The 27,325-nt window shown below is 38.1% G+C and overlaps 1 protein-coding gene across 1 annotated transcript in view; it reads left to right on the top strand.

Moving 5' to 3' along the window:
• Nucleotides 1-2,705: 2,705 nt before the first annotated feature.
• The window catches only part of LOC100243829 (uncharacterized), a 30,421-nt gene continuing 5,801 nt past the window's right edge, over nucleotides 2,706-27,325 (top strand). Inside the window, exons 1-6 of the mRNA XM_003633211.4 lie at nucleotides 2,706-2,988; nucleotides 8,779-9,243; nucleotides 9,405-9,579; nucleotides 16,563-16,860; nucleotides 17,943-18,015; nucleotides 27,156-27,246. Coding sequence (XP_003633259.1) covers nucleotides 2,920-2,988; nucleotides 8,779-9,243; nucleotides 9,405-9,579; nucleotides 16,563-16,860; nucleotides 17,943-18,015; nucleotides 27,156-27,246 — 1,171 coding nt within the window. The 5' untranslated portion in view covers nucleotides 2,706-2,919. The remainder of the gene's footprint in view (nucleotides 2,989-8,778; nucleotides 9,244-9,404; nucleotides 9,580-16,562; nucleotides 16,861-17,942; nucleotides 18,016-27,155; nucleotides 27,247-27,325) is intronic.

Raw genomic sequence — 27,325 nt, 5'->3', positions numbered from 1 at the left:
AAAACTTACACGGTAAAAATAACGGTTTTAACAATAGTCTAGAAAAAAATTTACTTTTTCAAATTTTGAAATAATTGTAAGAGAAATATATACTTTTTGTATAAAATCTTTCGATTTTATAGAGAATTTAATATTTTTTAAAAATAAAATAAAATAAGAGTGTATGGATAAAATCACTTTTGATTTTTGAAGGTAAAGAGATGATTTGTTCTTTACAATGCAGATTTGTTGGAGTAAAAGGGTGAGACAGGGAGTTATAAAGAATAACTAAAAAACCATGGAGAAAGGGAATCTCACTTGATTGAATTAGAAAAAAGGTCCCTTTCTTCAATTATTTTTTCTTTGCTTCAAGCTTAATCATTCAAAACCCCCCATCACTTCACCTATGCGGTTTTCTCTCCCAAATACACTTTATGAATATAAATTTGAGCTTTTTCAAATAATTTTCCTTGATTTTCTCCTTGACCAAACATGTGTGCCCATGGACCAATTATTAGAAGCATTCAAAAAGAATTCCCATTGAAAAAAAAAAAAAAAAAATCACATTTTCATTGTCTAAGCTTTTTACTTATGTACATGTTTAATGCCAACTTAGGTGTGCAACTTGAGAGGGTTGGTCGGTTGATGGTCAACCTGAGCCCAACCCAAGTTCTAAACTAACTCGACCTTTAATATTAGGTATCCAATTTAATCTTATTTTTTTAAACTCGGATTGGTAGGGCTTAACTTGAGTTGGTCAGGTTATACTCGATTTGATCAGGTTATACTTGGGTTGCATAATTCAAAATCCAATGGTAGTTTTTAAAAAACATTTTATATATATCTTTATACCAAAATTTAAATGGTAAATAAGATAAAATTTAAAATAATAATAAATAAATAAAAACAAACTTATAAGTCATTCTAAAAAAGTGAAAAATATATATAATATAATTATAATTTAATATTTTTTTATTTAAAATCTAAAAAGAAAAAGATGATTATTATTCATGCTAATTAATATTATAAAATATTAAATCAAGTTCTGGTTAAACTTGAGTTATCTGAACTTTAGCTCAAGCTTAACCCAAATTGAGCTAAGGTTCAAAAAACTTAACCTAAATATTGAAAATGTTTAGCTAATCATATCCAAATATTATATTTGTTTAAGCTAACAACCTAAGTATGTTTAAAACTCGATTAATGAATGAGTTATGCCAAATTATGTATGAACCGACGCGTATAATTAGTTGATAAGATTATAACCCATAAAACTAATTACCATGGTTATAACCTATCTATCACATTTAAAATTTAAAATTTATAAAAATATTACTTTAAAGTACCTTTTCAAGTGTTTTAACTTTGGAAATTTAATTTTCTTTAAAATTTGCGTAGTAATGTATAAAATAAATTGACATTTTAATTTTATACTAATTTATTATTTTATTTAATATTTTACTTAAAAAATATTTTTAATCTTTACAATAAAATATTATTTTAGTCGATTATATAATTTTTATTATATAATATTTGCAATTAAAATTTATTTTAAAATCTTAAATATATGAATTTATGTAAGTTAAATTGATTAAATTATATCATAAATAGCTAATTTTGACTCATTTAAATAAATGAATTAAATAGATGAAACAATTACACCAGCATATCACTTGTTTAATATAAAGGTGATTACAGTGGTTTTTAATAAAATTCAATATTTATTATTTAATAATTTAAGTTGATTTTAAGTTAATTATTTTTAAACTATTGACTTAAAACTCATTACTTATTTTTTAGTTTAAGCATTAAAATTATTTGATAAAATTAATTTAAATTTTATTTTAAATCATTGAATTAACATATTTACTCTCGTTAATTTTAACAACTATTTATACCTTGATTTAAAAAAATAAATTTATTCATTAGACATATTTAAAGTATTGTAAGTATATAGAGTACTAAAAAATAGTCACAATAAAAAATAAGTTATTAATTTAACGGGTATTTGATAAACTTACTTAATAACTTAAAGTTACTTAATAACTTAATTTAAAAAATAAATTTGAATAATAAGTAAATATAATTAACTTATTTTTAATTTTAAGTCTATATTTATATTTTATTTTTTTACATTCATTTATCCTAATTATCTCAACAATTTCTTTTATTATTTCACGACCTTTATTGTTACTCAACCTCTCTTGTTCTACTTATAATTTACGAAAATAAATATGTCAATTTAATAATTTAAAATAAATTTTAAGTTAATTTTATTAAATAACTTTAATAAAGTAAAAATTAACTAATAAATTTTAAGTTAATTATTTAAGTATAATTAAATTTGAAGTTAACTTAAATCCTTAATTTATGCATAATTAAAGTTAGCTTAAATCACTTAATGACTTTAATTAAGCCATTGAGTGATATTAAGTCGATAAATTAATTTATCAACACCATTTTAATACGATTTGTTAAAATTTTTTATTTTGTTCTTCAATCGCTATCACACGGTGTGACGTGTCAAAATTATCATCCCTGGAAACTCATCTTAATAAATTAAATAAAAAAAGAAAAAGAAAAAGAAAAAAGAAAAAAAAGAAAAAAAAGAAAAAAAAGAAAAAGAAAATGGAAGAATCTTAGAGCAGGAAAAAAGAATGAAAAGGATGGCACCAGTTGGCGGGCAAAATGTATAAAATAAAAGAAATTAAATTTTATTTAATATGAATTTGAGTTCCGCCACCATCATTCCTCAGAGGAAGAAAAAAAATGTTACTTTATTCCCTCGTCTCTCGAGTCTTGAGTCTCTTGATCCATTTGATCTCAGTTTAATTTAACCTTTTTGGCTTTTTGGGTTTTTGCACAGCTCACTAGTCACTCCTCGCACCTCACTCAGGCTTTTGAAACCTAGGGTTTAATTTCTTTGGTTATCCGAGTTCAATGGAAGTTTCAGGTGTTGAACTGCAACCTGAGGTGGACGCCACCTCGGATGCTCCCGAACACTGTCAGGTGATTTCCCTTTTTTTTTTTTTTTGGAATTTCGCCTTTTTTTTTTTTTTTTTTTTTTTTCTGGGTTTTGTTTATTTTCACTGGGTTTCAATTATGTGTTCTGTTTGGTTACTGAGAAAATGCGAGAAAGTAAAAAAAAAAAATCCTTGAATCATCCTTCCTTTTGTTTTTTTTTCCTCTCTTTTTTTGTGGTTTACGTGAAACGAAGAACTGACTTCAGGAAACCAAATGGTTTTGTTAGCTTCAGTGGTATGGAGGTTGATTTTTGGTTCTCTGAAAAGTATGAAATGGATAGAATTTCAGCTTACCATGTCATTTTCCTACATTTTTGTTAGCTACCATATGGTAGGTAATTTTGTTCGGATTGATTCCACTTAATTTTTTCTTGGGGTCTTGTGTGTATTCATTTAAGTTGGTGTCCTGATCTTGTGTTTTAATTCATTGTGATCTGTTTGGTTGGTGATAAAAACGAGGGAAAAATCAAGGGAAATGGATCTTTGGATCTCCATTTTTTAGGGACGTGTTTACTTTTGGTTTCCAGAGAAAAAAACAATATGATGAACTAATCAACCTCAAGGAAGCCAACTGGTTTTATTAGCTTCAGTTGAGAGAGGAGGTTTTTTGGTTTTCTCTCGAAGTTCTAAAATAAGTCAATTTCCAATTATCAGTTTTCGACTTTCCTACATTTCCTTGACCACCAGGCCAAGCATTAATTTTGTTCAGTGTTGATCTGATACTGGAAACTTATGTTAAATATTTTTCACTGTTTTGATGGGGGTGAAACATGCCTAGAGGGTGTTGATCTGCTGAATGGGACTGGGTCTGGTTTGATGATGATGGTGGTGTATAGCTTAAAAAAATTGGAAATTGTAAGTTGACCCAAAGGCTGTACTCAGAAATCTTGACTAAGTGGTAACTGGTGAGTGAAAAAAAGTAGATGAATGTCAGTTGTAAATTATAAAAACTGGACACTAGTTTTTGGAAATTGTCCAACTATCATTGAATGACCAAATTATTTTAGATAAAACATTTAGTTGAATAATGTCTTGTTTCCTTATTTCTTGTTCTTAAATGCTAATCTTGACGTTGGCTTGAAGAAAATAAAAATAATCTCAGATATTTTACTAAACTTAGCTCAAAAAAGTATCAATGCCAACTAACTGGGTTGCCTAAATTTATAAATTTTACAATGAAATTAGTTCAAGGAATCATTTTTATCAGATAAAAGCAACATATCCTGCATACAACAACCAAAATTTATCCCATAAATTTGTAGTAATTTATTTGATAAAAATCCACTAAACAATTTTATGGTCGTGCTTTTTTTAATCATAACATACCATTAATCTAAAAAATGAAGTGACTTATTTCCCTCCTATTTACAATTGGGTCATCTAATTTATATAAGAAACAAATTCTTACTAATATAAAACCCTCAAAATTAGTTAAATCGTCATAAGTGCATGTACATTATTAATAAATTTCCACCATATAGAAGCAAGCAAATTTTGCCATCTATAGCATTGTATAATAACTATCAAATCTTGCCTTTTCCACTTACTTGGGTCTTCCTTTGGGTACCCCTATTAAATTAGTTGCAGCTTGGGATCGGGTGGAAGAGCAGTTCTATAAAAGACTGGTGATGTGGAAAAGGTAATATATCTCCAAAGGGGAGAGGCTCATTCTAATGCGAAACACTTTATCCAACTTACCTATCTATTTTATGTTTTATTTTGCATCCTAAGGATAGTCAAATTAAGGTTGAAGTAGATTCAAAGCGATTTCCTTTGGGGAGGCAGGTCTCTAGATAGAACCACATTTAGTAAAGTGGGTGATTGCCTATTTAGATAAGAGGAAAGGAAGCTTGGTTGTTAAGTGTCTCTCTTCCCTTAACAAGGTCCTTCTATGCAAGTGGAGTTGGTGATATGCCTTTGGGAGGCTTTCTTGTAAGTACCTTACAGGGTGGAAAATACAGGAAAGAAAAAGGGAGGTGACGTTCTCATGAAGTGAGAGATGGGTATGAAGTTGGGTTATGCAAAGCTATCAAGAAGGATTGAGATCTTTCTAACAGTAGAGTCTCTTCTTTGATGGGCAATGAGAGGAGGGTAAAATTTTGGAAGGATAAATGAGATGGAGATTAGTCATTGTGTGTATCTTTTCCTTCTTTATATTCCATAGTTGCATCTGAATAGGCATGGGTGAAAAATTTATGGGATCGATCACATTAAAGGGGTTACTGGAATCCTTGCATCTATAGACATTTGAGCGATTGTGAGGTGGAATATGTGGAACAATTCTTTTCAAGATTGTGAGGGAAGACAAGGAATAAGGAAGAAGAAGATAGGGTAATTTGGATGGAGTTGAAGAGTGGAACCTTTGTCGTGAAAACACTTTACACTATCCTAGAGCCAGGGAGGGTAGTTCCTTTCTCAATGGGTGTTATTTTGAATCTTCGGTTTCATCCAAAATGAGTTTTTTTGCTTGGGAAGTGACATTGGGAAAGGTATTGACTTTGGATCAACTTCAGAGGGGAGGGTGGTCATCGACAAATAGATGTTTTCTTTGTCAAAACGAGGAAGATTGATCACATCCTCCTTCATTGTATCACAATAAGGGTTTTATGGTAGTTGTTATTTTCTCTATTTGGAGTGTCTTAGGGTGTGATATCCTCCATGGTTAAAGAGAGACTCTTAGGATGACATGACTTCGTTGTGGGGAATAAACAATTGAAAAGGCGTGGAGAGCACCTCCTTTGTGAATTTTTTGGACAATTTGGAAAGAAAGGAATAAAAGATCATTTGAAAATGAGGCAAAGTTGTATATAGATGAAGTTTCATTTTCTTTAATAACTTTGTTGAGGCTACATCCTATCCAACCCTTAGATCTTTTGGTTGTTGTTGAACTTTGAAACTCCATGCACTTCAACCATCAATTCAGTCATGAACATTAAGTTTTGTACTTCAGTGAGCTGACTTTGAACTCTCTCAAAGCATGCATCTTTGACCTATTTGAATGCCTTCAAGGGGCATTATCTTCCTCCCAAAGACCACCAACACAAGAATTGATTCATTGTTGGAGTGTGATGGATTTGGGGTTTTTGGTTTTCAAAATATGAGAATGCAAGTTTCATGCTTGTTTTGAAACCAATGCACAAAAGAAATAAGAAACTTAGTGAACATGCTATCAAATGTTTGTATCTCTCAAGAGTTAATCTTAAAGAATTTATAGCAGTTAACTTTGAAGAACCACATAAAATAGGAAAAGTACTTTTCTAAAATATGGGCTCAATTGATGATTGATAGCCCCTCAGTCGAGCAACTCTAAAGCTATTTTATTTTTTCAAAAAACAATTGCTTCGACTCCCAACCATCACGGTTCAATTGATCAAGCCAGTTTTCTTCCATAATGAACTTGATTTTTTAATGAAAACGTTGCTCCACTTTAGTGCATATAAAATCACTGTCTCAACGCCCTAAAAATATGCAACAAGCTCAACATAAATGCATATAAAATCCCCAGTAACATCTCAATCACACTCCTTTTTGTTGAAGACCATCATTGATTGAACTTGTAGTTGTACTTGTAGCTTCAGTCTTTATAGCAATAGGGTCTCTAATTGGATATGTAGAAATGATGGATTCTTGCAATCTTGGACTGTAATTGCCAAAAAATGCAAAACTTCCATAATCTGTTGAGGCATCAAGGCATCCCCTAGTGAATACATAGTGGAGCCTAGGATAACAACATTATGAATGTTTTAGATTATGGAAGAACAGTAAAACTGAGAAGGCAGATATATGTTTTGTCTATTGATCCAAAAATGCAATAACTTAAGATTTAGGCTCCTTGGTGTAGCATAAATTCTGGTAAAAATGCTTCTTCTGTAAAAGCTTCTTGACTGCAGCTTTGTTGAGAAAAGCTTCTAAGTCTCTAAATTTCTTCTGTCTCAAAGTACTCTGGTTTGTGTAACCAAATACATTCCAAAGCACTTTGATGGCCAAGAAGTGCTTTATAATTGTCGAAAAACTATGCTTGGTTTTACTGTAGCATAGATTATGTATGCTTATCTGACACAGAATCCCAACTTTAGTATCTTTGCAAATCTTATTGTTATTTGTTGATAGGTCAAATTTATTGTTATTTTTAATATTGGATTTGCAAGTGATTTCCTACTCAACTGAAGTGGCCACCTTGGTGAGACTAGAAATTATTTAGAAGAAAGATTACGTACAAAATTCTCTGAAATTCTGTTTAGTGCTTGCTGATTTGAGAGGTTATTAAATGAAAAATGCCTTGACCAAGGCCTCTTTTAATTTTCTTGGTGACTTGTAATAATTTTGTGTTGTTCCAAGGGTACTTTTGACTTTCTTTGAGGAGGTACAAAACTGGCTGGTATATGATTTCTAGAAAATGGTGCCTTCTTTTTTGTTATTTATAAAAGTTTATTTGAAAGAAAAATAAATAATATCTAAATGTGGTAACTGTTTGTGTGCATGTACCAAGGCTAGTGGTTACTGTCATGTGCTTTGAGGTGCATTTCCTTTTGTGCAACCATCCAATAAAATGTTAATATAATGTTTTCTGTTTTTGTCCATTGCCAATTTTGAGTACACAAACCATGACCAACATATAATATTTAGAATTGAAGCATGAAGATGAAATAGATGGGTGCTTTTTTAAATGCTTTCAGGTTTCTCGACCCCTATAGATGTCAACTCAGCTGAACCTAACTCAACAAAGCCTTAATCCCAACCAAATGGGCTTAGCTGTATGAATGTCTTTTTACCATCTAGTTCCATTTAAAGCCATATCCTCAGTCATATCCTTAGAAGAAATGTCATTTTCTCTGCATTTTGCCATGCCTTTCTTTAGTATCTCTTGTCCTTTGGGCGCTTTCAACTTGAATAAAATCATTCATCAGTACTGGTCCATTCATAAGTCTGTATGTTACACACAGCTAAACCATCTTAAGTGACTCCCTCAATCTTGTCCTTGTTTGTTGCCACATCTACCTTCTCACACATGAACTTGGTTCTTATTCCATCTTTTCTTGTGGCTATACTCATTTCTTGAACATGTTTTTTGACTATTGCGTGGCTGTAAAACTAGTGGAAGAAATTTGCAAAGACAACTAAAAGGGCAGCTTTTGTGGTATATAATTTTGGACAATCAAGAGTCATTATTTTCCAACAGTGATTGTAGTTGACTATACAAATGTTTCGATGGATCTGTGGCTATTTAAGAAAAGAAAGAATGGATTTATGACAAGGTAGAGGTAGCACCAATTGAGAACAAGATAAAGAAAGTTGTTTAAGATGGCTTGGCCATTTGCAATAAAGATTTCAGCTTTACTTGTGCAATATGATGAAAGGAGAAGGAGCTACTAAGACAAGAGGAAGGCCGAAAAGGAAGTGAGTCAAGGAAGTGAGAAAAGATATGATGGCTTATGATTTTAACTGAAAGGCCTTATACATAAGCTAGATGGCTAAATAAGACTCATGTAGCCTGCCTGAGTAGTTGGAATGTAAGCACCTGTTTTTGTTACTTGTTATTTCTCTTGATTATTCATATATGCATTCAATTACTAATAATTAATTTTAATCATAAAGTTTTCAATATTATTCATCTCTGAGTGTAGGATCATATCAAACATACATTTCCCTGCAACTTGGATTTTCTATCTTTCTCTGTTCATGCACTTATTGTCTGGAAAATTTTGGAATTGGATAACCTTTTGGTCTTATTCTAGGAGTTTTATATGACTGAAGTGATTTTTTGATGATTTTTTAGGAAAGCAATCAAAAGGAAAAAGGAGAAGGAACCTCCTTAGTTCAGCAGTCTAGACGGCCAAACCTATCGTCTTTGCAGATACCTGTAAGGTCTCTTGAAAATACATCCTCTGCTTTTGCAAGGATAGAAATTTCCTCAGCCCCGAGTCCTACTTCCACTAAAGCAGGATTGCCGCCTAGACCACCTTCAGCTAAATTCAAATCATCCATGAGAAATCTGCTTCCCCAAAGAAGCTTGAGGGCAAAAAATTTGTCTGAGGATGGGGAAAAGACAGTTCTTATCATCCCAGACACACCATCATCGGATGGTCCTTTGGATAAGCCTACTACTTCAAGGTCATTTTCTCTCAACAAGGTTCTTTTCCCTTCAGTAAAAGCAACATATTCTTTACCAGCTACACCAATTGCAAGTTCAGGTTCTGAGTCCCTGCAGGAAAAGAATCTGGATGGTGAATCTGATTTTTCTGTAAGTTTTTTCTTGTTTTCATTTTTTCCAGCTCTTCACTAATGAATCTTGATTTGGTAGTGCTATACTTCAATAGTTGGAGTTTCATGTGGATACATACACCAATTGCTTTACATTTTCCTTTTTGGGTGTTCTTCAATGTAGCGTTTGTTTTCTTACAGAAGGTAGAAGTTCAGCATCATATGACACGCTCATTGTCAGTTCCTGTAAATGTTAAAGCCAGAAGTTTAAGGCGGATGGACTCTACAGGAGGTTTGATCCGTGTGATATCAGCAACCCCTCGTCCAGTGGCAGTTGATGGTGCCTCACAAGATGATGCCCCAGTAACAGAAATTGGTAGGTGCTAATTTGTTGTTTATGGGATTCCAGCTCATTTGTGTGGCATGTTTCTTTGCTAGCATTATTGATGCAATAGCATAGGGGATTATGAAAATTATTTCTACATGCTATTTCCATTAATTTTGGATATGAGTGATTTCTGCATTCCAAATCAATTGTTTTCACTTAGTGATGTAGAATCATTCAGGAATTACGCTATATGAGTGAGTGTCTTGTGCTTTGTTCTGATGCTCATGGTCATTTCCAGTTCTTTTCATCTTCTCCACTATTCAATATCTCGTTGCTCTGTTATTTTAGGAGCACCTTTCATTTGTTGCATTAAGTTGCAACAGGAGGTCCCCTTCTGGATCATATTATCTTGGTGTTAGAGGAAGTTTGACCTGCTGGATACCTAAGACTCCTTTGTTATTGGAGTCTAATGCTGGAAGAATATGCCATCATTAGGAATTTCAGTAAGATGGCACTTGGCAGAGGTTATGCATGTTGAAATTGAGCAACTCCAACAAGTGCAAGAGATGCATCAAAATTTGGATGGTGACCGAGTAGATGCACACATGCAAGTCTTGTTGGTGGCTGAGATAATGAATCTGGTTGGGACCATGAGAGTGACAAATATATTCTTTGGGGCATTCCTGTCAGCTTCAATTACATAATGAGGCTAACGACATAGGCAGCCATATGGAAACCGGCCAATAGAATGGTCCATTGAACAATTGATAACTGTAATTAATGTATCTACTTTTTGCTCACTGAATTTCAGGAAGAAACTAGTTTCTGATGATTACAGGGGTTGGATTGTTAAGTAGAATTTTCACTAGATTGGGTCCTGGGCTTATTGTATTGGATCATGGTTCTTGTGTTTAGAGCATTCTGGTCTGGGGTTTTGGGACTCAGTTCTACAGCATCCAGTTTTTGTTTTGTTATTTCCAGGTTTGTTCCCATGGTTCAAGGTAGGTATATATATATATATATATTTTAATTAGAAACAAGGGATATATTAGTTATGAATGAAGGATGAGGAATCATCCCCACAAATACAAAAAATCGATCAAGACATAATGTACTTCTCCACTATACAAAGATCTATACAAAATGGGATAGACTGTCACGGGCAAGAAACTTTCCCATAAGTTATTTGCATTCATGCGGCGCCTAGAAGCCCTCTTAGCCAGCCTACTGAAATCACACAAGAATGCTACAAAGAAAACCCACAAAGATCACATGAAGTTTACAAGGCTCAATCCTAACCTGCCTTTTATTTCTTCTTTAAATAACGATACAAGACATAGCTTAGCAAGTCTCCCACAATCTCTTTGGTAAGTTCATGCTCTCTCTTACGCTGTATTTTAAGAAGGTTCTCCCTCTCATGAATTCCCGAAAGGCAACACTCCTTTTATAGGTGTGACACCAACCACTCCCATTTTGACTAGGAACCAACAATCCTAGTCCTACCCAAACTCTTATTCGTAGGTTGTGGCACCAACCACCCTTATTTGGACTAGGGATAAGCAATCCTATTCCTTCCCAAACTCTTATAACCACTCCTATTTGGACTAGGGACAAACAATCCTTCCTACTCAAACTACAATTATGATGAGAATCTAAATTTCTACTCAAACTCAAATTTCAATCACACTTTGAATCCAACTTTGAGATTTCAAATGTCTTCAACCTATTTCTCATCCATTTGAAACTCCTCATGCTGTTGTCGCTTGCATTAGTCCATGTACCAGCCCTTCAAGCCCCTAGTTTGTGGTGCAACACGTTTTCCTTAGGCTTGCCCCAATGCCAAGACGTCTCTCTTGTGTTCTACCCCAAATCTACCCCCTCATGTGCCTTGAGTCAGTCGACCCATGCACTTGAATCAACCATGCATCTGATCAGCTTGCTGTTGCATCTTTATGCGGCTCATGTGTGAGCCAAGCCCTCCCTTGGTCTACACCTCTCACAATGTGCTTGACCATCTGGCTATAGCATCTCTAGGCAACTTGTTGCATGCTCTCTATGCAGCCTGTGTGCGTGCTGAGCTCTCTCTTGGCCCACACTCCTTGCAACATGCTTCACTAGCTTGCTATAGCATCTCTAGGCAACCTGCTACAAGCTTCTTGAGCATGCCAACCTGTCATGCTCGTGTGTTCCCGTCACATCTAGGTCATGTCCGTGTTGAGGGAACCGGTTCATGCATTCGTCTTGTTGCTATTATGGCTCCATGACTTACCTGAGCCCTCTTCTTGGTGCAACAACGAGTCATGGCATTGCACCTATGACTCCTTGTCTCTATGCACATGGCATTGTGCCCTTATGCCAAGCACTAGACATCTTGTCCAAGTCGGCTTTGTTGCTGCCTCATTTTATAATGCATTGCGTGCTTGTGCCACCTTGCCTTAGTTATAGGTCACTCATGGAGCCAAGGTGTCGCTCCATGAGGTCTTTGTGTCGCATACTCCAAGTTAAGGGGTTAACAATAGATCACAAAAGAATGTACTAAGATATCATCTCCTTAAACTTGTGCTAAGCTGCTCCCGTTGTTGACCCAACTTTTGATCTACACATTGAGCTGTAGGGATCAAATGTCGGCGAGGGGTGGTTGTTGTCGGTTCACAGTGGACTCCAAGTTGTTCGATCCTTCAGTAGAAGTGGGGGGGAGTTGAAAAGTGTTATTGAGGAAAGAAGGAGAGGTCTTTCTACATGGATTAAGTTTGGAGATTTGGACTTATGCTATTTGTTAAAAGGGATGGAACATTGTTGTAGGGATGAAGACTTGGTGAAGTGGAGTAAAGCTTAGGAGGAGGGCGAGAGGAAGTTCAAGTTGGAGCGTCAGTCAAATGGGGCAGGGAAGTTCTTATTTTGTTCAGTGGTGATTGAGGAGGTAAAGAGTTTCTTGTTGATCTTCCATAAAGGGAGGGGCTTCCAAGGGGGGTGGTCCATTTTGGCGGAGAAGATTCGTAATCTAGGAGTCATCTCCTCAGATGAGTTTAGGGGAGTGGTTTCCCCTTTAAAGGAGAGGAGTATTCAAAAGGAGAGACTTGTTAGTGGGACTTATGCAGAGGTGATTAGGAAGGTTTCGGGTGTGGTGGGTGACGCCGTATGGCTACAGTTAGGGGAGAGTGAGGTGAAGAGTAGGGAGGAGCAGTTGAGAAAGTGTTTAGTAGGGTGGTTAGGAGAGGTTTTAGACCCGCTTCTAGATATCTTTTCGTTGGAAAGTGTGGTGACTAACCTTTGGTCCTTAAAAAGGGGGAAAGAGGGGGGGTGGGAAGATCTTAGTGTTTGGGGGAACACTGCTTTTGCTTGACTTTAAAGAGAGCTCCTATGCAAAGAGGGTGCTTGCAAGAGGATCTAGAAGACTCAAGGACAAAGTGTTGCATTTGGTAAGGTGGACTCTTGAAGTTAGGTATTTCCTTAAGGGGGTGGGAAGGGGCGTTTGCTAAGGAAGCTTGGGTGAGGGTGTTGGGTCTCCCTTTGCATCTATGGAGTTGGGAGGTGCTTAAGAAAATAGGGGACTATTGCGGGGGATTTATTGTTGTGGATGAAGACACCGCCTTTTTGTCTCATCCCTAATGGGCGTGGATTTTGGTTAGGGTTGATGGGAGAGCCAAGCTTAACTCGTTGCAAGTGGTAGTGGGATCCTCTAGTTTCTCCTTACAGTTGTGGTAGGAATCTCCATCCAATTTTTCTTTAGTGGCACAGAGAAGTAGTTATAGTGGGTCGTGCGGGCTTGGAGGTAGGGGAAAGTGTGGAGGGTGATCCACGCGCCAAGTTGGGAGTGGGAAAGGAAGGGCCTTCTTGGGAGCTTGCAGGTGTTGTCATGCTGTGGCCATGTGATAGGGCTGCTTTGGTAGGAGAGAAGGCAAATCTCTGTCCTGCAGAAGTTGTAGAAGGGGAGGATGTCCAAGGAAGTGGTGTGAGGTGTATGGTTGAAGCAGGAGGGGTTTGTTTGGTGGAACATCACTATGCTAAGGGCGTCTTTAGTGGAGTTGACTAAAGGGTCCAAAGGTTGGGCCGTAAGTGGTTAAAGGGAGCCCAAAGTGCTGGTGGTCGTGCTACTCCTCAGGCTTAAAGCTTTAGTGGACTAGATACTTTAGAGGCCCATTCAGTTTTTGTTAATGAAGTGGGGGAGAATTTAAGAGTGGGCTAGGCCCAAGGTAAGTCTTGTACGTCAGAGGGGGTGGGTTTAAAGGAAAAGAGGGATGGTCGTTGCTTGGTGGTTTTGGCTGAGAGAGAGAAGGGCTCTCTTAGGCTTCTTAAAAGGAGGGCTTTCTTTGCAAATTTCAAGGAGACGGTGTAGTAAAGTTGCGTCAAAGATGGGTGTATGAGGCTTGAGGCATTGCTAGTGTGAGTCTCGACGAGCTCATATGTGGCGTCCATCAATGAAGCTCTCGTGATGGAGGTGATCAAGTTTCCAAGGTCTTCCTCGCTCTCTTCTTTAGGGCCCGTGGACCCAACAAGCCAACCCATAAGTATGTTGTTGCGAAATGGTAGTTTGCTAGAGTATTCCAAAAATGCCGAGAAGGACCCTTGGGGTAAGGAGGAGGAGGCTATGGTTGAGAAGGTGGAGCCCTCTAAGGCCTTGGCGATTGCTTGTGTCCCGGGGAGGGTGGGGGTAAGGAGAAGGAGGCTATGGTCGAGGAGGTGGAGCCCCCTAAGGCCTTGGCAATTGCTTGTGTCATGGAGGGGTTTGGATAGCCTCCCCACTAATTTTGTCAATTTCAACAACTTCTTAAGGTTACCTGTGGAGGGTTTTGAAAAGGAGATTGGGTCCCTACTAAAGAAATTGGAGTCAAGAAAAGGGTGTGGGGGTCAGGGTTTCAAGTGGAAAAAGGAGTATTCCCTTGACTTCTTGTTTCGAGCGGGAAATTCGTAAACTAGAGTGTTCGGTTAACTATAACAAGTCTTTATCCATTGTTAGGAGAAGGGGAAGGAACTTTGGGGACTCAAAACTTGCTTTTTGAGGTTCGTCGAGAGTTTTGGTTTGTGTTTGGGTTAAGGGGGCTTTAGGTTTCTTAGGGATGATAAAAATAGGCTTCAAAAGAGAGGATGACAGCTTCCTAATCGTTGTTATTTATGTGGTAGTGATGAGGAAAATGTAAATCATCTACTTATTCATTGTACAGTGGCTAGAGTGTTGTGGGAGATTGTTCTTGGTTTGTTTGGTGCCCAGTGGGTCTTTCCAGAATCTGTAAAGGAGGTGGTTCTTAGCTGGAAGCGTTCTTTTGTGGGTAAAAAGAGGGAGAAAATTTGGAGATCCATTCCGTTATTTATTTTTTGGACGGTTTGGAAGGAGAGGAATAGATTAGCATTCAGGGGAGAGGGGGGGGGGGTAGTTAGCTATTCAAAAAATTAAGAATTCTTTTGTTTGTAATGTGTGGGGGTGGGCAAAATTGCATAGTGGTACGGAGTCTCGCTCCCTTATAGGTTTCTTGGAGTGGTTAGCCTCCAGTTAAGGGTCGGTGGGTTTTTTGTTCCTTTGTCTTTTGTTGAGAGGCCCTCGTCGCCTCGTATACTCCCTGTATGCTATGCGGCGTTTTGCCTTTTGCTAATATATGTGTTTACTTATCGAAAAAAAAAAGTTTCTTAGGGATGATCGGGTAGTTAGGGTGGTTGGTGTTTGCTCGCTTTTTTCCTCTTCTTCTTTTTGCTTGTCCTTTGGCCTATTTTGTATACTCTATGTGTACTCTGTTGCGCCATTTTATAATTGCTTTTAATGTATTATCCTATTTTACTTATAAAAAAAATAAAAAATAAAAATCTACATACCAAATGCCAATTGAGTTGAATGATATTAAGAGGAATGCCGTTAAAATCGTCGATACAAAAGGCTTAGAAAGAGGAATAGAAGTGAAGTAGATGCCACAACTACTCTAATGTCCTCCATGTATCCTCAAAGATCCTACCATTTCTTTCTCATAAAGGACAAGTGTTTGAGGGTTGTGAGGGATAGTTATGGGGTGAGGTGTTGGAAGAATTTTAGAAATGGGTGTGAGACCATTAAAAGTAGATCTCACTTCATGGTGGGTAATGGAAGAAGGGTAAAATTTTTGAAAGATGGTGTGAAGAAATGAGTGTGAGATCATTAGTAGTTTGGAGCAGATTTTTTTTTTTTTTTTATTGAAATGGGGGGTTGAGTTGGGGTTTTTGTAGAATCCTTGATTTCACAAACAATTACATGCTTGAGAATTGGTAGGAGTTGAGGTCTTTATTTAGAGACTGCAAATGGGCTCAATTAGTAGAAATGAGGATGATTGATAGGGTTGGAAGGAAACTAAGTGTAACAAATTCTCGGTCAAGTCTTTCTTTGCTTCATTAACTCAATGAAGAAGTGACTTTTCCCCAAAAGCATAGTTTGGAACCCATAGGTTCCAACTAGGTTGAGTTTTTTTTACCGGAGAAGGATTTTAAGGCTTAGTTGACTCAAAAGGAGGGGATGGATTTAGTCAAATAGAAGTTGCATGTGTAAAAAGGAAGAAGAGTTGACTGATCATATGCTCATTAACTTCTTTAAAGCTAGAATTCTATGGCAGTTAGTTTTTTCTCTTTTTGGAGTGGCTTAGTTGATGTACTCTTTAATGTGGCATGGTTCTTTTGTGGGGAAGAAGTGGAAAAAAGCTTGAAAGGCCTCTCCTTTGTGTTTGTTTTGGATGTTATGGAAAGAAATAGGAAGTCAGTTGTGGATATTGAATAGTCGGATCAAACAATTAAATCTTCCATTATGTGTATCATTTGGATTGGGTTAGAGTGTGCATGGATTACTGTTTCTTGACCATGATAGGCTTTGTAGACTGGTTTAGCTCTAGGAAGGTTCTTTTTTTTTTCTCTGTTCCTTTTTGCTTGCCTAATAGCTTTTTGTATACATTGTGTGTACTTTGGTGCACCCCTTTTTAGGTATTTATATATTTTGTCCTTTTTGCCTATCAGAAAAAAAAAGAGAAAGAAAATCTTGTTACTTACATTTTGCAGATGTTCTTGTAACATGTTCATTGCAGTGAGTGGAGATGATGGGGAAGATATTCCCGAGGAAGAAGCAGTTTGCAGGATTTGTTTCATTGAGCTTGGGGAAGGAGGTGATACTCTTAAGTTGGAGTGTAGCTGTAAAGGTGAACTTGCACTTGCTCACCAAGACTGTGCTGTAAAGTGGTTTAGCATTAAAGGAAACAAGACATGCGATGTCTGCAAGCAGGATGTCCAGAACCTTCCAGTAACATTACTGAAAATACAAAATCCTCAGACTGTTGTTAGACGGCCAGCAACTCTACCACAGCAGAGAGAAGAGACTCGATACAGGCAAATTCAATTGATTATTGGAATTTCAGCTAATTGCACTGTTATATCCTTGAGAATCCTGACATTTCTTGTCTTATAAAAATGAAGTCCCAGTATTTCTTTCCTTTTAGATGAATGGCGTACATAGTTCTCTCAGAAAAATTGAAAATACTTCTAATTTTTCCATTTTTTGAGAAGATTTAGTTCTAAAAAGAAGGTGATCATTCTGAGGCTTTGACTATAATATTTTGACAGTTCCAAAGAACTTTACTGAGTCTCAAGGTATTATTGATTGGAAAGTTTTTACCACTTTAAGTATACTTTTTTTATGCATTCTTTTATAAATATAGAATATTTGTTATTTTCTTAACTTATAAAATTGGGTCAAATATTTGTACCTTGAATTGTTTAGAGGTTTTGCTTCTTATATATTTAATCTGTAAAATAAGTTCATAATTTGTTAAAAAAAGAAAAAAAAACAAGATCGACATCATAGAGCGACTAAACTAGGTTAAGTTATTGGATCCTATAAATCATTAATGTATATCCATGCATTGTTGACTTGTTACTAGAGCTTCAACTCAGGTGGATTGAGTCTGCTTGAAGCCTAATCCTAGCTCAATCCTAGAAGTTGTGTGTCTTATGTATAGTGTCTCCCAATTGCTATATCACAATGATCATTGCTTCTGGAAGCTAGTAGCATGTTTTGTGGAAGAAGTAATGCAAGAATCTTAACAATGTCTTAGATCAGAAAAGGGAGAACCTTCTTAGAAGGTTGAAGTTACATCTTGAAAATAACTAAACAACATAAAGTAGGAAAAGCTTGAACAGATTAAAGGTTATGGCACTTCCTATCTTTCTTATTAAAAAATGATAAACTTTATTGCTTCTTATCTTGATTATAATTGGTAAAAATGCTATTGCATATATTAGGTACCTTCTGTGAATATTATAACTAATAATCATTAATGTCATATATAAGCAGGATATGTGCGCTTGTCTATCTGGCACTCAAAAAGTTTTAGAATTATGCTGTTTGTATTGGACAACAGCCCTGAAATGCATGATCTAATATGGATGCTTACTTGTTTCATTCTTGACAGGGTCTGGCAGGATGTTCCAGTTCTAGTCATGGTCAGCATGCTTGCATATTTCTGCTTCTTAGAGCAATTACTGGTACATATCTATATTTACTATGCCAAGTTTGAAGATCATGCTTCTTGTCACTATTTGGTGTTATATATAGTGGTATATGCTAAGGCACTCCCAAGGGATTTTACCCCATTTACTCTTGCAACAGTTGGTGTATATTCTATCTAAGTTATCCATCACTTTGATGTGATGGTCATGTCCCAATTCCCCATGGATAAGATCCTAGTAAAGAAGGATGGGTGATTCTTCAGATATTAAAGTAAAGAAGGATGACAGCTCATATCTAGATGCGCTAATGGGGCTAATAGCAATTGATAGTCATGATTGTACATATAAAAGGAGTCATGATTGTACATATAAAAGGAGGCTATAAGAAAGGCAACATGGAAGCTTTGGGAAGCATTAAAAAGAATGTAATGAACTATTTAAAGTCCAAACAAGAACATTTATTACATAATGAGTATATAATAGATAGGGAACCAAAATTATGTGCCAAGGAGATGCTTTCTGATAGGATTCATGCGTTAAATTTAGAGTTTTATATGAGCTGCATGAATGCTATCTATTTAATTTAACTGTATGTTTACACTTACATTGTCTATTTTAAATAAATTAGTCAATATTTTATTTATTTTTATCTTGTAAGGGATTTTTTTGTAAATGTTGTCCAATATGAATGGATCCAAAAGTTAAAAAATAGGAACTTTTGCATAATTTTTAAGATGGAAGTTATTTTATTTTTATCTTTAATTTGTAATTTTTTATAATAAAAATAGTGGCTGAGATTTTCCTCCATTGTAAAAGTTTCTTAAATCCCTTTGCCCATAATAATATTTTAGTTTTTAATGCTCTAGTGGTTTTTGATGATTGGTTTGGCCCATTTTTTCCTTAATAGTTTTGTCGCCTTATCAAATAATACAACTAACAAAAATAAAAGAAGAAAACTGTGTTGAATGAGGTTGATGAAAATGAAAATGATAAGTTGCCATAATAAAACTCAATGAGATTTAAGACTATAGAGCCTCTAGATTTGCAATGTATTTATATATGACATTAATTCATTGCTCGCTAGTAGTACTTGAATGTTCTTTGCACGTGTACAAGTATTGAGTGAGTACCACAATTTGTTAATGGTAGACGTCTTAATACAAAACAAATTTCTATTAGAGGAGTATTATTACACATTTTTATTTGTGAGAATTTACTTGGTAAAAATTGTCAATGACATTAATAAATGTCTCAATCTATTAGATGTGTGTGTTAATGTTAGATAACCAAATTTCCTAAAAGCTTAAGCTTGTAAAATTTAGGCCCACAATGTATATCATGCACTACAACACCCTCCCTTACATGCAACCCCATACCTGCACATGGATAAACATATAGGCACACAAAGGCAGGCAGATAAACAAACCACAAACAACATTCTTTGGGCCTACATGTGGGCTTAATAAAGTTAGTAAATAAGCATACGGCAAGGTTTGAACACATGGCTTCCCACTAAACGAGGCTTTGATATCATGTTAAACAACCAATTTTCCTAAATGCTTTAAGCTTGTAGGATTTGGCCCCACAATGCATATCATGTACTCCAACAATTAATTTGATCAATGTGTCAATTATGTTGAGAATATCAACTTATGAAATTAGATGTTTTGATATGTTGATAGAGAGAGTGGTTACTCAATGCTTTGCTTGGGATGGAGAGGATAGCCTAGCATGGAAAGTTTGAAATCTCGGACAGTGATTGAGTCTAGATATGGCAAAGTTTTGGGTAGCGATTGAATCGAAGACGTTTGAAGTGTCTATAGAGGAAGTCAAAGGGAAACTAAAAGGTATCATTGTGGAAAGAAGTAGAGGTTTTTCCTCTTGGATCAGGTTTGGGGTAGCAAGTTTGAGAAATCTATTGGAAGGTTTCGAAGAATGTTGTAGGGAGGAGAAGAAAGGAAGATTGGTTAAAGTCTGGGAGGAAGAGGGAAGAAAGTTCCGGTTGGAGAGGCGTGTGAACGGGGCAGGAAGATACGTTTTATGCTCTGTTGTTGATGTAGAAGCTAAAAGATTCTGTTTAGTCTTTCCTGAAGGAAAGGGCGTGATAGGAGGATGGGCCATTCTAGCTGAGAAGCTAAGGGCGTTGGGGATAGTTACTAAAAAGGAAGACAAAGGTGTAGAAGCAATCCGAATTAATTCAAAAAAGAAGGATGCAACATTAGATGATGAGGAGGAAAGGTGCACTGGTAAGAAGGAGCAGGGGGAGAAAAAGAGCTTCCTAGATGTGGCTAAAGGACCGGCTGGAAGGATAGGTGAAGAGTTGTGGCTTCAGGTTGGAGAAAGAGGTTTGAGGAGGAGGGAGGAAGGTTTGGGGCGTTGCCTAGTTGGAAGGTGGGAAGGGGCAGCGATGGAGATGGAGTTAGATTCGTTTAGAAATTGGGGGAAACGCAGCTGGAACCTTAGGAAAGGAGTGAAGGTGATGAAGTTGGGATAACCCTTCTTCTTGTTGGAGTTTGAAGATGGAGGGGAAGCAGAGAGAGTATTAAACAGAGGGACGCGCCGATTTAAAGATAAGTTGCTGCATTTAGAGAGATGGAGTGAGGAGGCCGGGTGCTTGCAGGTAGGAAGCCAAACAAAAGAAGTTTGGGTGAGGGTGGTGGGGCTTCCGCTTCACTGTTGGAGTGAAGAATTGTTTAAAAGTATTGGTGACTGCTGTGGAGGTGGATGAAGATGCAAAGAATCTTTCTCAACTTCAATGGGCCAGGATTTCAGCAGTGGAGCCAATGAAGAACTTGAGACGGAGTGAAGGGGAAAGGGTGAGGGAAGACGGGGGTGAGGGATCATGCGCGGGGAGCAGCGGTGGGAAGGAAAAGGAAAGATGGCGTGCAGCTGAAGTTGATGGAGCAGGTGCAGTCAGGAAAAAAAGGGGAAAAGAAAAGAGTGATGGTAAAAGGATGGGAGCTTCAGCTGATGGGTCGGCAGGCTATGGCAAGGAGGACGGAGGGGTGGCCTTAAGTGGAAAAGACAGTGTGGGTGGGCTTGATAGCTGCAAGTTTGGGTGCGAAGTGGCCCAGCCCAGAAATAGTCTAGTCCTGGAGCGTGAAGGCCCTGTGGCTTGGGCTGCAAAACAAAAGGATATAAATGGGCCAAGGGTATGTTGGGAAAGGGGGCAGTCAAGCAGAGGTGAGGAGTGGGCCGCTCATGAAGGCCCTTCAAGTTTTCAAAGAGGTTTTTTGGGCCAGATGGACAATAGGGGTGAGGAGCGGGCTTTCAAGGGTGGATCATTCTTTCTTTCAACGGGATGGGCTGGGTCATTTGGACAATAGGCCCAAAGCGGTAGGGGAAGAAGGGCAACCCAGTTTAGCGGCGAAATACGTCGCGGTGGATCAGGCTTCTGATGATGGCCCATCTTCTTTTCAAAAGGTTGGGTTGGGCCGGCTGGACCACAGTCCCAAAGTGGCAGGAGGAGAGGGGCAGCCCATCCTTGCAACAGTTTGGGCCCCGCTTGCTTATAAGCCTCCCTGGGACGAGCCCCACATAAGGCTAGGGCTTCGTCTCGCCTTTTGCAAGCTGAGGAGTGGTTCGCCGAAGAGAAACTAGTCAGAGGGATGGGGCCATCAGCGGCGAGAGGGACACCAGAGCGTTGCTCCATAGCGGACGAGTGTTTTTTAGAGGAAGCTTCCAGGTATTCCCTCTTTAAGCCTTCGATTGTTTGCGTGTGGGGGGTCGGGCCTCTTCTTCTTCTTCTCCTTTCTCTGGGATGGGGGGCTCTTTGCTTGAGATGGAAGAGAGATGTGGCCACGAGGTCATTCTGAAGGAAACCGAAGAGGGGTTGAGTATCAACCCTTTGAGCGTGCGTCTGGCAGAAGAGAAACTGGGAGACAAGAGTACGAGCGGGTTTTTCCCGTTAAAAGAAGGAAGGAAGGAAAGGGGCGAGGAAGAGGAAGAGGATATGGAATCGTGGAAGTACAGCTGCTTGGCAAAGTTTTGTCATTGTTTGGGAATGCCAACAGAGGGCTATGAGAGAGATATTCTGAAACTTCTTCATAAGATGAGGGACAGAAGAGATAGAAGTGAAAAAAAGAGGAAAGGACTGAGAACCTCAAGATTTGACCGCGAGTTGAAGAAACTTGAATGGTCAGTAAATTATAGTGGGTCAGGAGGGGACAGGGGGTATCAAGAGTGTGTTAGACGAGGATTCGAATTGTGTCGTGGAATGTAAGGGGGGTAAATGATAGAGAGAAGAGGAAATTGATTAAAGATGTGATTAAAACCCAGAAAACGGATTTAGTGTGTCTCCAAGAAACAAAATTGCAGGAGATGACGAGTGCAATTGTGAGGAGTTTAGGGGTAGGAAGATGTTTGGAATGGGGGGCTTTGAATTCAAGGGGTGCGGCGAGGGGAGGGGGGGGGGGGGGGGGGGGGGGAGGGGTGTTGTGGTGTTCTGGGATAATAGGGTGCTGTAGTTGGAGGAAATGGAGGTGGGTAATTATTCAATTTCATGTCGTTTTAAGAATGTTGAGGATGGTTTTTGTTGGGTGTTTTCAGGAGTGTATGGGCCCTCTGTGAAGGTGGAGAGAGAGGAGTTTCTGAGTGAATTGGGGGCCATCAGAGGGCTGTGGAATGAGCCGTGGTATGTTGCTGGTGACTTCAACGTGATAAGATTCCCTTCTGAGCGGATTCGAGGAGGCCGCCTGTCCCCATCAATGCGGAGATTCACAGAAGTGATAGAGGAGTTAGAGTTAAGGGATTTGCCCCTTCAGGGGGGGATGTTCACGTGGAGTGGAGGACTTAATAATCTCTTAAAATCGAGAATTGACCGGTTTCTTATCTCTGAAGATTGGGAAGCTCATTTTCAGGGGTGTATTCAAGGTGTTTTGGCTAGACCAGTATCAGATCATTCTCCAATTATTCTTGATGGAGGGGGGATGAGGAGAGGGCCCACACCTTTTAGATTCGAGAACATGTGGCTGAAGGAGGAAGGCTTTAAAGAGGTGTTGAGGAAATGGTGGGAGGGGATCCAAGTTAGTGGGTCAGCCAGTTACATTTTGAGCAAGAAATTAAAGGCTTTAAAACCGATTCTGAAAAATTGGAATAGGGAGGTTTTCGGTTAGATTACGGTTAAGAAGCAAGAGGCTTGGTATTCAATGGATTTCTGGGATAAGGAAGAGAGGGTTCGCGAATTGTCTTTGGAAGAGGAAGAAGCCAGGAAGGAGGCAAGAGAGATGTATAAAAAGTGGGTCCTTTTAGAAGAAATGTCATGGAGGCAAAAGTCCAGGGAAATTTGGCTGAAAAAGGGGGATAGAAACACAAGGTTTTTTCATCAGATGGCTAATGCTCATAGAAGAAGGAATCAGATGAATAGAGTCAAAGTGAAGATGGTACAATGAGGAAAGGGAGATCAAAGAGGAGGTCTGCAGGGTGTACCAGGGGCTGCTGGCAGATCCGGGGGGGGTGGAAGCCTAGGATAGATGCCTTGATGTTTGAAAGGTTGGAAGAAGGGGATGTGGAGGGGCTGGAGAAGCCTTTCACGGAGGAGGAGGTTTTTAAGGCACTGTCAGGCTGTTGTGGCGAGAAAGTGCCAGACCCTGACGGTTTTTTAATGGCTTTTTGGCAATTTTCGTGGGATTTTGTTAAAGAGGAGGTAATGAACTTCTTCAGGCAGTTCCATGAGACTGGGAGCTTTGTAAGAAGTTTGAATGCAACTTTCCTAGTGTTGAATCCTAAGAAAGGGGGGGCAGAGGACTTGAAGGATTTTAGGCCAATTAGCTTGGTGGGAGGGTTGTATAAGTGGCTAGCTAAGGTGTTGGCTAATAGAATGAAGGGTGTTTTATCTAAGGTCATCTCAACGCCCCAAAACGCTTTTGTGGAGGGACGGCAGATTATGGACGCAGTGCTGGTTGCTAATGAAGCAATTGACTCCATTGTGAAAAGCAATAGAGGGGTGATTCTTTGTAAATTAGACATTGAGAAAGCCTATGATCACGTGGACTGAGATTTTCTTTTAGCAGTGATGGAGAAGATGGGGTTTGGGGAAAGATGGTGCAGGTGGATAAAATGGTGTTTATCCACTGTTAGGTACTCAGTTATGGTGAATGGAAGCCCTACGGGTTTTTTCCAAAGCTCAAGGGGGTTAAGGCAAGGAGACCCCCTGTCGCCGTACCTATTTGTAGTGGTGATGGAGGCCTTTAGTGTTTTGATAAAGAAGGCAGTGGTAGGGGGTTTTTTGGCGCCTTGTTTGATTCGGGGAAGAAGAGGCGAAGGGGTCCAGATATCACATTTGTTGTTTGCTGATGATACACTGATATTTTGTGAAGCAAAGGAGGATCAATTGTTGTATTTGGGCTGGTTGTTAATGTGGTTTAAGGCAATTTCAAGGTTAAGAGTAAATCTAGAGAAAAGTGAGCTGATTCCGGTTGGTAGAGTCGAGAATGTGGATGAGTTGGCTGATGAGTTTGGTTACAAGGTGGGAAAACTACCTTCCACTTATTTAGGAATGCCGTTAAGTGCTCCGTTTAAAAGTGTTGCAGCATGGGATGGAATAGAAGAGAGATTCAGAAAGAAATTGGCTATGTGGAAACGTCAGTACATTTCAAAAGGGGGGAGGATTACTTTAGTGCGCAGTACTTTGTCAAATTTACTGATTTATTTTATGTCTATTTTCCAGATGCCTAGAGTGGTTAGAATCAGATTGGAGAAGATTCAAAGGGACTTTTTGTGGGGTGGTGGGGCTCTTGAGCAAAAACCACACTTAGTAAGATGATCAATTGTGTGTTTAGACAAAAGAAGCGGAGGGTTGGGGGTTAAGAGTCTTGGGGCCTTCAATAGGGCTTTCCTTGGCAAATGGGTTTGACGCTTTGCAAATGAAAGAAAGGCTCTTTGGAACCAAGTGATTAGAGGGAAATACGGGGAGGAAAGAGGAGGGTGGAGATCTGGTGAGACTAGGGAGGCCTACGGGTTTGGATTGTGGAAGGCAATAAGTAAAATGGGACATCTAGTAACCCCTTCTTTTGGCTTTGTGGTGGGTGATGGTGAGAAGGTGAAGTTTTGGAAAGACAAATGGTGTGATACCATCCCTTTGAGCGAGGCTTTTCCTTCCTTATTTGCTTTAGCTTCAAACAAAGAGGCTTGGGTAAATGAAGTGTGGACAGCCGAGGGGGAATGAGGGGGAAGTTGGAACCCTTGTTTCAATAGACCTTTCAACGATTGGGAGTTGGAAGAAGTGGAAAGGCTATTTTGTTGCTTGGAGAGGAAGAAGGTTAGGGGGGATGAGGAGGATAGGGTGAAGTGGATGGCATCAAAGGATGGGGTTTTCTTGGTGAAATCCTTGTATAGGACCATGCAGCCGGGGTCTCTTGCTTTTTTTCCTTTGAAAATTATATGGAACTCTTGTGTGCAGCCCAAATTGAGCTTTTTTGTGTGGGAGGCTTCCTGGGGGAGAGTTCTAACCTTGGATCGCTTACAAAAGAGAGGTTGGGTTATGACAAATAGATGTTTTCTTTGCCATAAGAGTGAGGAGTCAATTGACCACCTTCTTATCCATTGTGAAAAAACAAGGGAAGTATGGATGGTGTTCCTTTCCTTTTTTGGAGTTTCGTGGGTTTTTCCTCTTTCGGTCAAGGAAACCCTTTTAGGATGGAGGGACTCTTTTGTGGGAAAGAAAAGGAAGGTGGCGTGGCAATTGGGACCGTTATGCTTGTTTTGGGTTATATGGAAGGCTAGAAATTCAATTGCATTTGAGGATTGTGGGTTGTCCATTCAAAGGCTGAAAGTATCTTTTGTGTATTTATTGTGGTCGGAAACCAAATTGTGGATAAAAGATGGTCTTTCAACCTTAATAGAATTTATAGAGTGGGTGTGTATGCGTTGAGGGAGAGGTTTTTTTGTTTTGCCTTGTCCTTTGTTGTTTGGGCCCTTTTGTAAGGGGGTAAGTCCTTTTATACTGTAATTCGGTGGGTCGCTTCTTTAGCGCCTCTTTGCAATACAATCATATTCTTATTGATCAAAAAAAAAAAAAGAAATGTTGATAGATACTCATAGACATTGGAAATATTGATAGAGATATTGAATGATATTTATGACTATGCTGTAGATTAAGCTTCCAGGTGATCAAGAATTTCAACCTTGCTATTTGAAGTCAGCTGATTTAATTAATTCTTAGTTTCTTACTATATCACATGCTGATTCTCTTGGAGGCTCAACAAATTAATAAGAAATGATTGTCCTTTGTAAAAAAATTGTGCACCTGATCTTGGATGTTGAGAATAAAGAAATTAATTAATTTTGTTATAGATATAAATACAGGAATCAAACCTGGAATCACCTCATCCCCACTCCAACAACCTGCCACCTGATGCTTCTGTACCAGTTGGCAGTGCCTCTCCTAGTACATGCAGACCAGGGGCTTGGGAGGTGGGTGGGGTTGAACAAATCATTCTTTTTTAACTTGTAGAGTTTGTTTAAGATCAATTAAATGGAGAAATCGACTAATGAAGAATGAACCTCCTGGCATTCAAGGTCAGCTTATTTGAATGATCATGTTACTATCTAAAACTGCAAAACTAATTTTAACCAAGATGAAGCACCTTCTGAAATTCTGTCTGGATGCCCACTTGATGTATCTAGGGTGTTCTTTGATTGATTAAGTCTATCTCTATTGATTGAGCTACTCCCTTGATTGAGTAAAAATTTCAACTTCAATCTATCAAGCCACATGTTGCGTCATGCAACAGCTACTTTTCTCACATGCTAGCCCTGATTTATACAACAAAAACTTTTATGTAAGGAAACACATTTTATAATTCATGTAATCATTTTTGGTTTTCTAGGTGGCAAACTGGTCTTTAGTTCACTTACCAATGCTGACACGTGCTTGGAAGGGATTGCTTAGGTGTATGGATGTCTACAAAAATTGCAATCTTTAAGCTTTAATGTGGATGGATTGAATGACATGGGCACAATCGAAGGCACTACACAATTTGAAATGAAATTGCCAATTTGTGGAAACAAAGTCTTATATTATTACTACTTATAACATGCAGTTTCCATGGTTTTTGTTTTTTTATGTCTTCTGCTGGCTTTTGGCCTTCTCTTTTGTTTGTATTTCCCTTTTAATCTTTTTTTCATCTTGTCCAAGATTAATTTGTGGTTGACTTTGTTGATATTGATTTTGGCAGGTAACTAACCTGGGTCCTCGTGCTCTTGCCATTTCTTTGCCCTTCTCATGTGTTTTAGGTCTTCTTTCGTCCATGATAGCTTCCACCATGGGTATGCTTTATTAAATTGTTTTGTTTACTGTTATCTGCACATAGAAATTTCTTTCCTAATTGAAAAAGGGAATATAAAT

Source organism: Vitis vinifera, chromosome 12, assembly GCF_030704535.1.
Source record: "Vitis vinifera cultivar Pinot Noir 40024 chromosome 12, ASM3070453v1".
NCBI classification, from domain to species: domain Eukaryota; kingdom Viridiplantae; phylum Streptophyta; class Magnoliopsida; order Vitales; family Vitaceae; genus Vitis; species Vitis vinifera.
This window is presented reverse-complemented; position numbering and strand designations above follow the sequence as displayed.